General features: G+C 45.0%; 1 protein-coding gene across 1 annotated transcript in view; it reads right to left on the minus strand.

The window, feature by feature from the left end:
• The window catches only part of LOC122551407 (carboxypeptidase O), a 37752-nt gene that overhangs the window by 11495 nt on the left and 13883 nt on the right, over nt 1-12374 (minus strand). The window contains exons 6-10 of the mRNA XM_043693242.2: nt 11443-11547; nt 10814-10924; nt 10605-10695; nt 6636-6838; nt 121-205 (exon numbers count right to left, since the gene is read on the minus strand). Of these exons, the coding sequence (XP_043549177.1) occupies nt 121-205; nt 6636-6838; nt 10605-10695; nt 10814-10924; nt 11443-11547 (595 nt within the window). The remainder of the gene's footprint in view (nt 1-120; nt 206-6635; nt 6839-10604; nt 10696-10813; nt 10925-11442; nt 11548-12374) is intronic.

A 12374-nucleotide genomic window follows, 5' to 3' on the forward strand; every position in this document is an offset into this window, starting at 1 on the left:
CCCTTTTTGATTTCGATGAAAATCAGACCACAAATAGTGTCACTCAGCTGAGTGAGCAACACCTGAAGTGAGGTAGGATCATTAACAGAAATAAAGATAAAATGTAAGGGTTAAACTTACAGAGAACCTCTGATAAGGGTCCCACTTTATATTCGGTCCCATGCTTCTGGTACAAAGCATCAGCGGCCTTTCGCCCAACATTCATCTAGAAGATGGCAAAGAGGATGATCAAACAGGATAATGTTTAAATGTTTTTAAAGATAAAAACTTTTAAGTATTTTCTTCTTTTTGTCTCTCCATATTCGTAAATCTGGAATCAAAAGCTAGTAATGAATAATGGTGACCAGAATGACTGCCATTGATTGATGTAAAAACCTATTTCATTCACTAATCTGCCATCCTTACCTGGCCTGGCCTTCTTGGGACTCCAGACCCACAGCAATAAGATTAACTCTTAATTGTCCATTGCAATGTTCAACTCATGAGGCATTAGACATCCTACCCTCCTGGGGAATGTGAATAGAGTCAATTATACATAGATGATCTGCAGTCAGTTGCAAAGATCGAATTGATTGAAATATTGAATAGGTCAGCCTACTTTCAGGTGTATTTATTGAATCAAACAGGAGTGTTTGGTCTAAGTGTTTCACTGTATTGATCTTGGTGATTATAATGAATAGTCGAAAATTGTGGTGCTGAGAAAGCATAGCAGGTCAGCAGCATCCGAGGAGCAGGAGAATTGACTTTTCGGGCATAAGCCCTTCATCAGGAATGGTGGGGGGAGGGAGCTGAGAGATAAATAGGAGGGTAAGGGTGGGGGTGAGGGTGGGGGTAAGGTAGCTGGGAAGACGATAGGTAGATATAAGTGGAGGGGTGATAGTGACAGGTCAGAGGTGAGGGTGAAGCGGATAGGTGGAAAGGAAGATGGACAGCTAGGACAGGTCAAGAGGATGGTGCTGTGTTAGGGGGTTGGATTTGGGATATGGTGGGGGGAGGGGAGATGAGGAAACTGGTGAAATTGGTGTCGTGAGATTGGAAGGTCCCAAGGCGGATGATGAGGCATTCTTCCTCCAGGCGTCAGTGTGGCTTGGATTTGGCGGTGGAGGAGGCCCAGGACTTTCACATCCTTGGCAGAGTGGGAGGGGAGTTGAAGTGGTTAGCCACAGGGCGGTAGGGTTGTTTGGTGCGTGTCCCAGAGATGTTCCCTGAAATGTTCCGTGAGTTGGCATCCTGTCTCCCAATGTAGAGGAGACCATATCAAGAGCAGTGGACACAGTATAGAACATAGAATATAGAACAATACAGCGCATAACAGACCCTTTGGCCCTCGATGTTGTGCCGACCTGTGAACTATTCTCAGCTTGTCCCCCGACACTATCCCATCATCATCCATGTGCTTATCTAAGGATTGTTTAAATCTCCCTAATGTGGCTGAGTTGACTACATTAGCAGGTAGGGCATTCCACACCCTTACCACTCTCTGCGTAAAGAATCTGCCTCTGACATCTGTCTTAAATCTATCACCCCTCAATTTGTAGTTATGTCCCTTCGTACACACTGACGTCTTCATCATAGCAAAAACACTCTCACTGTCTACCCTATCTAATCCTCTGATCATCTTGTGTGTCTCTATCAAACCCCCTCTTAGCCTTCTTCTTGCCAATGAGAACTGACTCAAGTCTCTCAGCTTTCCTCATAAGACCTTCCCTCCAGACCAGGCAACATCCTGGTAAATCTCCTCTGCACCTTTTCCAATGTTTCCACATCCTTCCTGAAATATGGGGACCAGAACTGTACACAATATTCCAAGTGTGGCCGCACTAGCATTTTGTAAAGTTGCAGCATAATATTGCGGCTTCAGAACTCAATCGCTCTATGAATAAAACCTAACACACCGTATGCCTTCTTAACAGCACTATCCACCTGGTGGCAACTTTCAGGGATCTACGTACATGGACTCCAAGATCCTTCTGCACATTCACACTACCAAGAATTTTTCCATTGACCCAGTACTCAGCCTTCCTGTTATTCTTCACAAAGTGCATCACCTTACATTTATCTGCATTGAACTCCATTTGCCACCTCTTAGCCCAATTCTGCAGTTTATCCAAGTCCCCCTGCAACCTGTAACATTCTTCCAAACTGTCCACTACTCCACTGACTTTAGTGTCGTCTGCAAATGTACTAATCCATCCACCTATGTCTGCGTATGAAAATAACATACAGCAGTGGTCCCAAAACAGATCCTTGTGGCACACCACTAGTAACTGGACTCCAGGCTGAATATTTTCCATCAACCACCACTCGCTGCCTTCTTACAGAAAGCCAGTTTCTAATCCAAACTGCTAAATCACCCTCAATTCCATGCCTCTGCATTTTCTCCAACAGCCTACCATGTGGAACCTTATCAAAGGCTTTACTGAAGTCCATGTATACCACGTCAACTGCCCAACCCTCATCTACATGCTTAGTCACCTTCTCAAAAAACTCAATGAGGTTTGTGAGACATGACCTGCCCTTGACAAAACCACGTTGACTATTTCCAATCAAATTATTGCTTGCTAGATGATTATAAATCCTACCTCTTATAATCCTTTCCATAACTTTTCCTACAACAGACGTAAGGCTCACTGGTCTATAATTACCTGGGTCATCTCTCCTGCCCTTCTTAAACAAGGACACAACACTGCAATCCTCCAGTCCTCTGGTACTAAATCTGTAGACAATGATGACTCAAATATCAAAGCCAAAGGCTCTGCTATCTCCTCCCTAGCTTCCCAGAGAATCCTCGGATAAATTCCATCCAGCCCTGGGGACTTGTCTACTTTCACTCCTTCCAGAATTGACAACATCTGTTCGTAACTAACCTCGATCCTTTTCAGTCTTGTACCTCATTCTTCTCCTCAACAATGTTCGCATTTTTCTGAGTGAAAACTGATGAGAAATGTTTGTTTAGCACCTCTCCGATCTCCACAGGGTCCACAGTCAACTTCCCACTTCTGTCTTTGACAGGTCCTATTTCTACCCGAATCATCCTTTTATTCCTCGCATACCTACAGAAAGCATTAGGGTTCTCCTTTATTCTACTTACTAAAGACTGCTCGTGTCCTCTCTTTGCTCTTCTTAACTCTCTCTTTAAATCTGCCCTAGCTGATCTGTAGCTCTCCATCTCTCCATCTGAACCATCTTGCCTCATCAACACAAAAGCCTCCTTCTTCTTCATAACTTGAGATGCAATTTCTGTAGTAAACCACGGTTCCCTTACCTTATCACTTCCTCCCTGCCTGACAGGGATATCAAGGACGCGCAATATCTGTTCCTTAAACCAGCTCCACAGTTCCATTGTCTGCATCCCCTGCATTTTGCTACCCCATTCTATGCATCCTAATTCTTGCCTAATCGCATTATAATTGCCTTTGCCCCATTGATAACTTTTGCCCTGTGGCATGTACCTATCCCTTTCCGTCGCCAAACTAAACGTAACTGAATTATGGTCACTCTCTCCAAAGTGCTCACCTACCACTAAATCAAATACCCGGCCTGGTTCATTACCAAGCACCAGGTCCAGTGTGGCCTCCCCTCTTGTCAGCCCTTCGACATACTGTGTCAGGAAACCCTCCCGTACACATTGGACAAAAACTGATCAATCCGATGTACTAGAGTTATAGCATTTCCAGTCAATGTTGGGGAAGTTAAAGTTCCCCATAATGACCATCCTGTTCCTTTCACTCCTACCCAGAATAATTTTGCTAATCCTCTCTTCCACCTCCCTGGAACTCTGCGGAGGCCTATAAAAAACTCCAAGCAGTGTGATAAAAGCAAATTACTGCCGGTGCTGGAATCTGAAACCAAAAGAGAAAACGCTGGATAATCTCAGCAGGTCTGGCAGCATCTGTAAGGAGAGAAAAGAGCTGACGTTTCGAGTCTAACTGACCCTTTGTCAGAGCTTTGACAAAGGGTCAGTTAGACTCTAAACGACAGCTCTTTTCTCTCCTTACAGATGTTGCCAGACCTGCTGAGATTTTCCAGTGTTTTCTCTTTTGGTTCCAAACAGTGTGACCTCTCCTCTCCTGTTTCTAACCTCAGCCCACACTACCTCAGTAGACGAGTCCTCATCAAAAGTTCTCTCAGCCACTGTTATACTATCCTTGACTAACAAGGCCACGCCCACACCCCCCACCCCCAACCCCCTTTTACCTTCTTGCCTGTTCTTAATGAAAGATCTAAACCCTGGAACCTGCAACATCCATTCCTGATCCTGCTCTATCGATGTCTTCGAAATGGCCACAGCATCGAATTCCCAGGTACCTATCCATGCTGCAAGCTCACCTGCCTTATTTCGGATACTTCTGGCGTTGAAGTAAACACACTTCAAACCACTTTGCCGTCTGCCGTCACATTCCTGTGACCCTGAAATCCTGTCCCTGTTCTTCCTACTCTCATCCTCCTGTGCACTGCAACTACACCTCCGGTTCCCAGCCCCCTGCTGAACTAGCTTAAACCCACCTGAATAACACCAACAAATTTCCCACCCAGGATATTAGTATCCCTCTGGTTCAAGTGAAGACCGTCCTGTTTGTACAAGTCCCACCTTCCCCAGAATGAGCCCCAATTATTCAAGAACCTGAAACCCTCCCTCCTGCACCATCCTTGCAGCCACGTGTTCAGCTGATATCTCTCCCTATTCCTTGCCTCGCTACCACGTGGCATGGGTAACAAACTAGAGATAACAACTCTATTTATTTTAGGTCTCAGCTTCCACCCTAGCTCGCTGAAATCCTGCCTTACATCCCTATCCCTCTTTCTACCTATGTCGTTAGTACCTACGTGGACAACGACTTGAGGCTGGTCACCCTCTCCCTTCAGGACCCCAAAGATACGATCCGAGACTTACGATCCAGCAGATGAGGCACTTGGATATGCAGGAAAATCTCTGCCGAATGTGATAATATCCTTTAGGGCCGGGGGGGGAGAGGGGGGGGGTGCAGGTTTTACATCTCGTGCAGTGGCAAGAGAAGATGCCGGGTGTGGAGAGTGGGTCGGTGGTGGGTGGTGGGTGGTGGTGTGGACCTAACGAGGGAGTCATGGAGGGAATGGTTTCTGCCAAATTCCGATAGGGGTGGAGAGGGAAATATATCTCTTGTGTCGGAGTCTGATTGTAGGTGACGGAAATGGCGGAGGATAATGCACAGTATCCAGATATTAGTGGAGAGGAAGATGGGACTGGGAGGGTTCTATTCTTATTGTGGTTGGAAGGGTGGGGTTCAATGGTGGATGTGCGGGAAGTTGAGGAGGTGCACTGGAGGGCATTGTTGATCAAGTGGGAAGGGAAATTACAGTCCTTGAAATAGGAAGCCATTGGGAATGTCCTGGTGTGGCACCATCGCCCACCTTTTCCTCCATTCCATCAATTACTGTATCAGCGCCACCTCATGCTCCCACAAGGAGGTTGAACAGTTCATCAACTTCACTACCACCTTTCAACCTGACCTCAAGTTCACCTGGACCATTTTGGACACTTCCCTCCCCTTCCTGGGCCTCTCCATCTCCATCTCCGGCGACTGACACAACACAGACATTGACTTCAAACCCACCGACTCCCATTGCTACATGGACTACCCCTCCTCCCACCCCCAACCTCCTGTAAAAATGCTATCCCTAACTCCCAATTCCTCCACCTCTGCCATATCTGCTCCCAGGAGGAGTAATTCCACTTCAGGACATCCTAGATGGCCTCCTATTTCAAGGAATGTAAATTCCCCTCCCACAGGGTCAACAATGCTCTCTTGCGCATCTCCTCCACTTCCTACATCTCCGCCCTTGAACACCACCCCTCCAACCTCAACAAAAATAGAAAACCCCTGGTCCTCACCTTCCACCCCACCAACCTCAGGATACAAGATATTATCCCCCGCTATTTCCACTACTGACAGTCAGACCTTACCACCAGAGATATATTTCCCTCTCCACCCCTATCAGCATTCCGCAGAGACCATGCCCTCCGTGATTCCCTTGTTAGATCCACACCGCCCACCAACCCACCCTCCACTCTCGGCACCTTCTCTTCCCCACCGCAAGAGGTTTAAATCTGCGCCCACACCTCCCCCTCACCTCCATCCAAGACTTCAAAAGATCTTTTCCCATCCAGCAGATATTTTCCTGCACATCCAAACACCTCATCTACTGTGTCCGTTGCTCCCAATGTAGTCTCCTCTACATTGGCGAGACAGGATGCTAACTCGAGGAATGCTTCAGAGAACATCTCTGGGACACACGCACCAAACAACCCCACTGCCCCGTGGCCGAACACTTCAACTGCCCCTCCTACTCCGCCAAGGACATGCAAGTCTGATCTCCAGCATCTGCAGTCCTCACTTTCTCCTAGTTGTAATGAATATTCTGGCTTATTAAATGATACAGAGGGGCTGCACTTACACATTATGCTCAACACAGTTCTCAATCCATAATCTGGGAATAACCATCTTTACCAGGGTTTCCAGAGAGCATTCACTGTAAGTAAAGGCCCTCTGTCCCAGTCAGGCTGATGCCTTACCTAAGGAGCATCTGGGTTAAATACGAAACAACGTAGACTCCCACCAGCCCCCTTCCCGAAGCCGCTGATGTTGATATCTCACCATTTCCTCATGGTTGTTGGCCGTTATGTTTTTGTATCCATAAGGGATAAGGATCATTTGACCGTAGGAGTGAAAGGTCAGGTAGCACAGTACATCACTTAGATGCTTATGGAGAAAAGCAGCAACTGCAGCAGTCTCTGGTTCAGACTCAGGTGCTGAACCACAGTAAGTGGTTGAACAGCAGTTTCTTGAAGCTCCAATACCTGTAACAAAAGATGACGTGCATGATTTCAAAGGAAAGCAACAAGTAGGTGTGTGCTTGCTTCTACCATTCTGGTCACTTGTGAATGCTGTACTACATTACTCAACCATTGGTAGCTGTGTACTCAGCTGCCTCGGCTCTAAGTGACTGTTCTCGAGACAAAGCAATCCTTGACTGAGTACAGCATCAACAAATGCAAGCAAGATTGAAGCCAATGGGAATGAAGGGGTAACTCTCTACTGGTTGGAGTCATGTGACCTACCGGAAAGATAGGAGGGAAGGAAAAGGTTGTGCAGTACCACTGTTAAAAAGAGATGAAAAGAGGACAATTGTGAGAGATGACCAAAGCTCGGATGTTGAGGAGTCCATTTGGGAGGATATAATTAACAGCAAACGAAAAAGGTCAAGGGTAAGAGTAGTGTACAGACCCAAAATTGTCGCCACATTGTATAAATCAACAAATAATAGGAGCTTGTAAAAATAATAATGGGTTATTACAGACAAGTTAAACAGGTATTTTGTATTACAAATTAAGCGTCATCACCATCACTTGAGAAGTAGTATTAACCAAACTACTGGGGCTAATGGCAGATAAGTCCCCTGGGCCTGATGGTTTGCATCCTAGGATTTAAAAGGGGTAGCTACAGTGATAGTGGATGCATTGATTGTAACTTTCTAGAAATCCTTGGATACTGGAGAAGTGTGGGAGAATTAGAAAATTACCGATGTGTCATGCTTATTCAAAAACAGAGGAAGGCCAAAAGGCAATAGGCTAACATATACCGTTGGAAAAATTTTGGAATCAGTTTATTTGATGTGTTGTGTTTGGAGTCCCAGAAGGCATTTGACAAGGTTCCTTACAAAAGGTTAAGTCTTAGATGGAGGGATCATGGCGATGGATGTAGAATATTGACCAGGTTGGAGTACCGGCTGATGAGCAGGAAACAGCAAGCAGAATTCCACAAGGATGAGTGCTGGGATAGCGACTGTTCAGAATATGTATTAACAGCTTGGAGAAATGAAATGAATGCACTGTAGCCAAATTGCAGATGACACAAAAATAGATGAAAAAGTAAGTTGTGAGATGGATACCAAGAGTTTGCAGAGAGATATTGATGGGTGAAGTAAGTGGGCAAAAACTTGGCAAATGGAGTATAACATGGGAAATGTGAAGTTGTTCATTTTGGAAGGTTGAACAAAAGAACAGAGTATTATTTGGATGTAGAAAAACTGTAGAAAGCTGCAATACAAAGAGATTTATGGGTGGGTGGGGGAACTTGTGCACAAAACACAGAAAGCTACTACATAGGCACAGCAGGTAATCAGGAAGGTGAATGGACTGTTGGCCGTTATTTCAGTGGGATTGGAGAATGCAAAGTCTGACTGCAACTGTACCAGGTGTTAGTGAGACCACATAAGCAGTACTGTGAGCAATTTTGGTCTCCTTGTCGAGAGAAAGATATTACTTCATTGGAGGTAGCTCAGGCAAGGCTCACTAGGATGATCCCTATGATGATCCCCAGTATGGAAGAATTTTCTATGAGCAAAGCCTAAACAGGATGGGATTCCACACACTGGAACTGAGGAGAATGAGAGGTGATCTCATTGAGACATGTCGGATTCTTAAGGGGCTTGTCAGGGTAAGTGTTGAGAGGATGTTTCCCTTCATGGGAGATTCTAGGACGAGAGGGCACAGTCTCAGAATAAAATAGTGCCAGTTTAAAACTGAGATAGGGAGGAGGTTATTCTCTCAGAAGGTTGTGATACTTTGGAACTCCTTGCCACAGAGAGCTCCAGGACAGAGTCCTTATCTGTATTTATGGCTAGAATGGATAGACTCTTGATCAGCCGGGGAATCAAGGATTATGCGGAAAGGGCAGGCAAGTGGATGTGAGGAATGGCTGATGAGCCATTTCGTATTGAATGGAGGAGCAGACTTGAGGGGCTGAATGGCCTACTCCTTTTCTTGGTTCTTATGGTCTTATTGTCTATTGTCTTATTTAAGTGTAATTTTAAAAAATCTGTTGACTATTCCCAGTGGTTTCTGTTCTTAGTTCAGATTCCAGCACATGCTCTGCATCATGGTACCAACTAGTGGTGATTCATGGTTGGGATACAGTACGGTCACCCATCCTCTTTTCTGGACATTTTTAATCAACCTGCTCAAAAATGTTATGACACACCTCTGGAGCAAATGGGACTTGAACCCAGGACTTCTGGCTCCAAGGTACGGACAGTGCTACTGCACTACAAATGTCCTTACAATCCTCTTTTCCCACCTTGTAAAATAAAACTTTAGTCAGGTTGGAGAAGCCCTGGTGACGCAAAAAGAAAATCAAATAGCCATAAGCCTTGCAAAAGTGGAATGGACACTTACCAAAATGAAATCAAAATCTTGTTCTCAAGACTAATAGAAAATACACACAGGTGTCATAGAGATGGGCTATTTGGCCCATCCATGTGCTCCAACCCCTGTGGTGCCCACCAGTCTCTAAAGGCCTCTATTGTGCCAGTGAACATTGCATACTCGCTCGCAATGAACACCTGAGGCATGGACATAACCACAGAGAAGGAGACTGTCCTATCAGCAGTGCTGGAGGATAAGCCAATATTGATTCTTAACGAGAAGAGGCACTTGTCTTGCACATGATGGAATCCTCTTGCAAGGATGCCTGCCTTGAAGAAGTTTTCCTCCTCTCTCTACAAGAATTTCAGTGAGTCCCTCTCCCACTGCAACTCCCAGGTCATTTCCTCTGCCCTGAAGCTCTTTAACCATGTCGTGAAACAAACTTGACTCTAGGCTACTTTCTCCCCATCCCCACCCTCCTCTAGCTTATCTCTCCATGCTTCAGGCTCTCTGCCTTTATTCCTGATGAAGAGCTTTTGCCCGAAACGTCGATTTTGCTGCTCCTTGGATGCTGCCTGAACTGCTGTGCTCTTCCAGCACCACTAATCTAGAATCTGGTTTCCAGCATCTGCAGTCATTGTTTTTACCTTGCACATGATGGAGCCTACTGCATGACAGAAATAGGTAAAAGTTATGTCTCCTCCCTATTGGAAAGATGTTGTGAAACTTGAAAGGGTTCAGAAAAGATTTACAAGGATGTTGCCAGGGTTGGAGGGTTTGAGCTACAGGGAGAGGCTGAACAGGCTGGGGTTGTTTTCCCTGGAGCATCAGAGGCTGAGGGGTGACCTTACAGAGATTTACAAAATTATGAGGGGCATGGATAGGATAAATAGGCAAAATTTTTTCCCTGAGGTCTGGGAATCCAGAACTAGAGGGTATAGGTTTAGGGTGAGAGAGGAAAGATATAAAAGAGACCTAAGGGGCAACTTTTTCACACAGAGGGTGGTACGTGTATGGAATGAGCTGCCAGAGGATGTGGTGGAGGCTGGTACAATTACAACATTTAAAAAGCGTTTGGATGGGTATATGAATAGAAAGGGTTTGGAGGGATGTGGGCCGGGTGCTGGCTGGTGGGACTAGATTGGGTTGGGATATCTGGTCGACATGGGCAGGTTGGACCGAAGGGTCTGTTTCCATGCTGTACATTACAGAGACTATCAAGAGCATGGTAGGACTCGACTTTCTCTCTGTCAGGACCTTGGGCTGGACCACCTCCCCTTGAAAGACGATAAGATATTGTCATATTGGATGGAGGTTCATGCAGCTTCAACATTATCTTGTTTGAAATCATTACCATATACAATACTCTGCTGTACAGAAATTTGGAGATAGGCACAGACAGTATGGGAATTTTACTTACTGCACCATTCTATATTAAAATTCCTGTTGAGATCAGTGCCCAAACAAGTGCTGCTTTGACACGGTGACATTGATTTTCTCCATAAGCGGTCCTAGAGATAGAAAAGGACACAGAAACGGTGAACTAGACTGTGACACATTTCACCGAATTGCCTTTGAAAGCATTTTGCGCCAGCAAGGTAATGATGCATGATCCAGGAGCATACTTACTGTAGTCCAGGAATTAACATAACCATCAATATTCAGAACTGGCAGAATGTAAAAGTCAATGTGCTGGAGGAATCGGTCTGTTTGAGGATCTGCAGTGTAGGTCTGTAATATCTGGCACACACACAAAAGTTAGATCATGAAAAGTTCATCCTGATTGCAATTAATGCTATCAATGATTGGAGACTCTGTTTCAACAATCAGCAAGTGCTCCATTCCTCAGCACTGCTGACATTTCTCATCATGTAAAAATAATAATTTAAAGAGTATAATTCTATGTGTTAATAATAGTATATTGGAATTTGTCGCTCTTGTACGTCTCGCTGTTAATCTAGCAGACTATCTCACAGTTTCAAAGTAATGCCTTTCTATAAGGAGCAGCCACTTTCTCTACATGTGTTGGCAATACATGTGACCCTAAAATTAACAAAACCCTCAGCAAGATTGCAAGCTACGCAAGAAAGATTCGCTCTGTCAGCCATTGCAATGTTTACATCATTCTGAAACCAGGTTTATTATTTGTCATTCAGTCTGGATCTCAGTTGCCATTTCTCGAGACTTGGCCTCACCAGTGTCCAGAGGGTTTGAACCTGAGTGTTTCTGTGGTAGATCTCCAGTAAGGGGACACTCACCTCCTTCACAAACCACTGGCAGAAAGCAGGAGCAATCCACTCCCTGGCGTGAATTCCGCAATCCATCCAGATAATCTTCTTGGGTTTATCAGATCTTCGACTGATCTGCAAACAAAACAGATGGAAGATGAAGGGGCCACTGGTTCTGAGTTCAGTTTGTGTGGGGTGATTGGGATCACAGCATCTCGCAGGAGGAAGAATGATGTGTAGCAAAGGCTCTGGTGCCAGTGGGATAGAATGACAGACATTTGCCAACTGGAAATTTTCAGTGTCCACTCAGAGACAAATATTTTGGCTGGAGGAACCTTTGTAGAGGACATAAATAACCTTGTTACAAACTTTAGGTTTGTTGCTGTCTGGATGATATCTATTGTCTTGAAATGGTTCTATGAGCATTTCTATTAAATGATTTAAGAGGATAAAAGAGCTTGCGATTCAAAAATTTCACTGAGCTCCCGTGAAGCAATGTTCTCTCCATCTTTCTAACTGATAACAAACAAAGTAAGACTCTGAAAAGTCATCCTACAGGTACATCAAGCAATTAGAGAAGGGGTAAGAGAAAAGGAGTCCGTCATTTAGGACTAAGACACGGATGCCCCTATATTGAGCGTATTTAAGGTTGAGATGGACAGGCTGTTGGTCTTTCAGGGAATGAAGTAACCTGGACATTGGCAGGAAAAAGGATTTGAAATTTAAAACTGACCATGACCATGGTGAATTGCAGTGCAGACTCAAAGGATGAAATGGTCTGCTCCGTCTCATTTGGGTATCATTGCCCATCCCCATTTGGCCTTGAGGAGCTATGGCAAGCTTAAACCTCTGCAGTCAGTTTGCTGTGAGTAGACCCAAAAGGGAGGGAGTTCCAAGATTCTGACCTGGCAATGCTGAAAGAACAACAGGACGATGACCGGTTTGGAGGAGAACTTGCACTT

This window comes from Chiloscyllium plagiosum, unplaced genomic scaffold (assembly GCF_037043375.1).
Source record: "Chiloscyllium plagiosum isolate Xiang-an unplaced genomic scaffold, Cpla_swu_hap1 HiC_scaffold_7, whole genome shotgun sequence".
In the NCBI taxonomy this organism is placed as follows: domain Eukaryota; kingdom Metazoa; phylum Chordata; class Chondrichthyes; order Orectolobiformes; family Hemiscylliidae; genus Chiloscyllium; species Chiloscyllium plagiosum.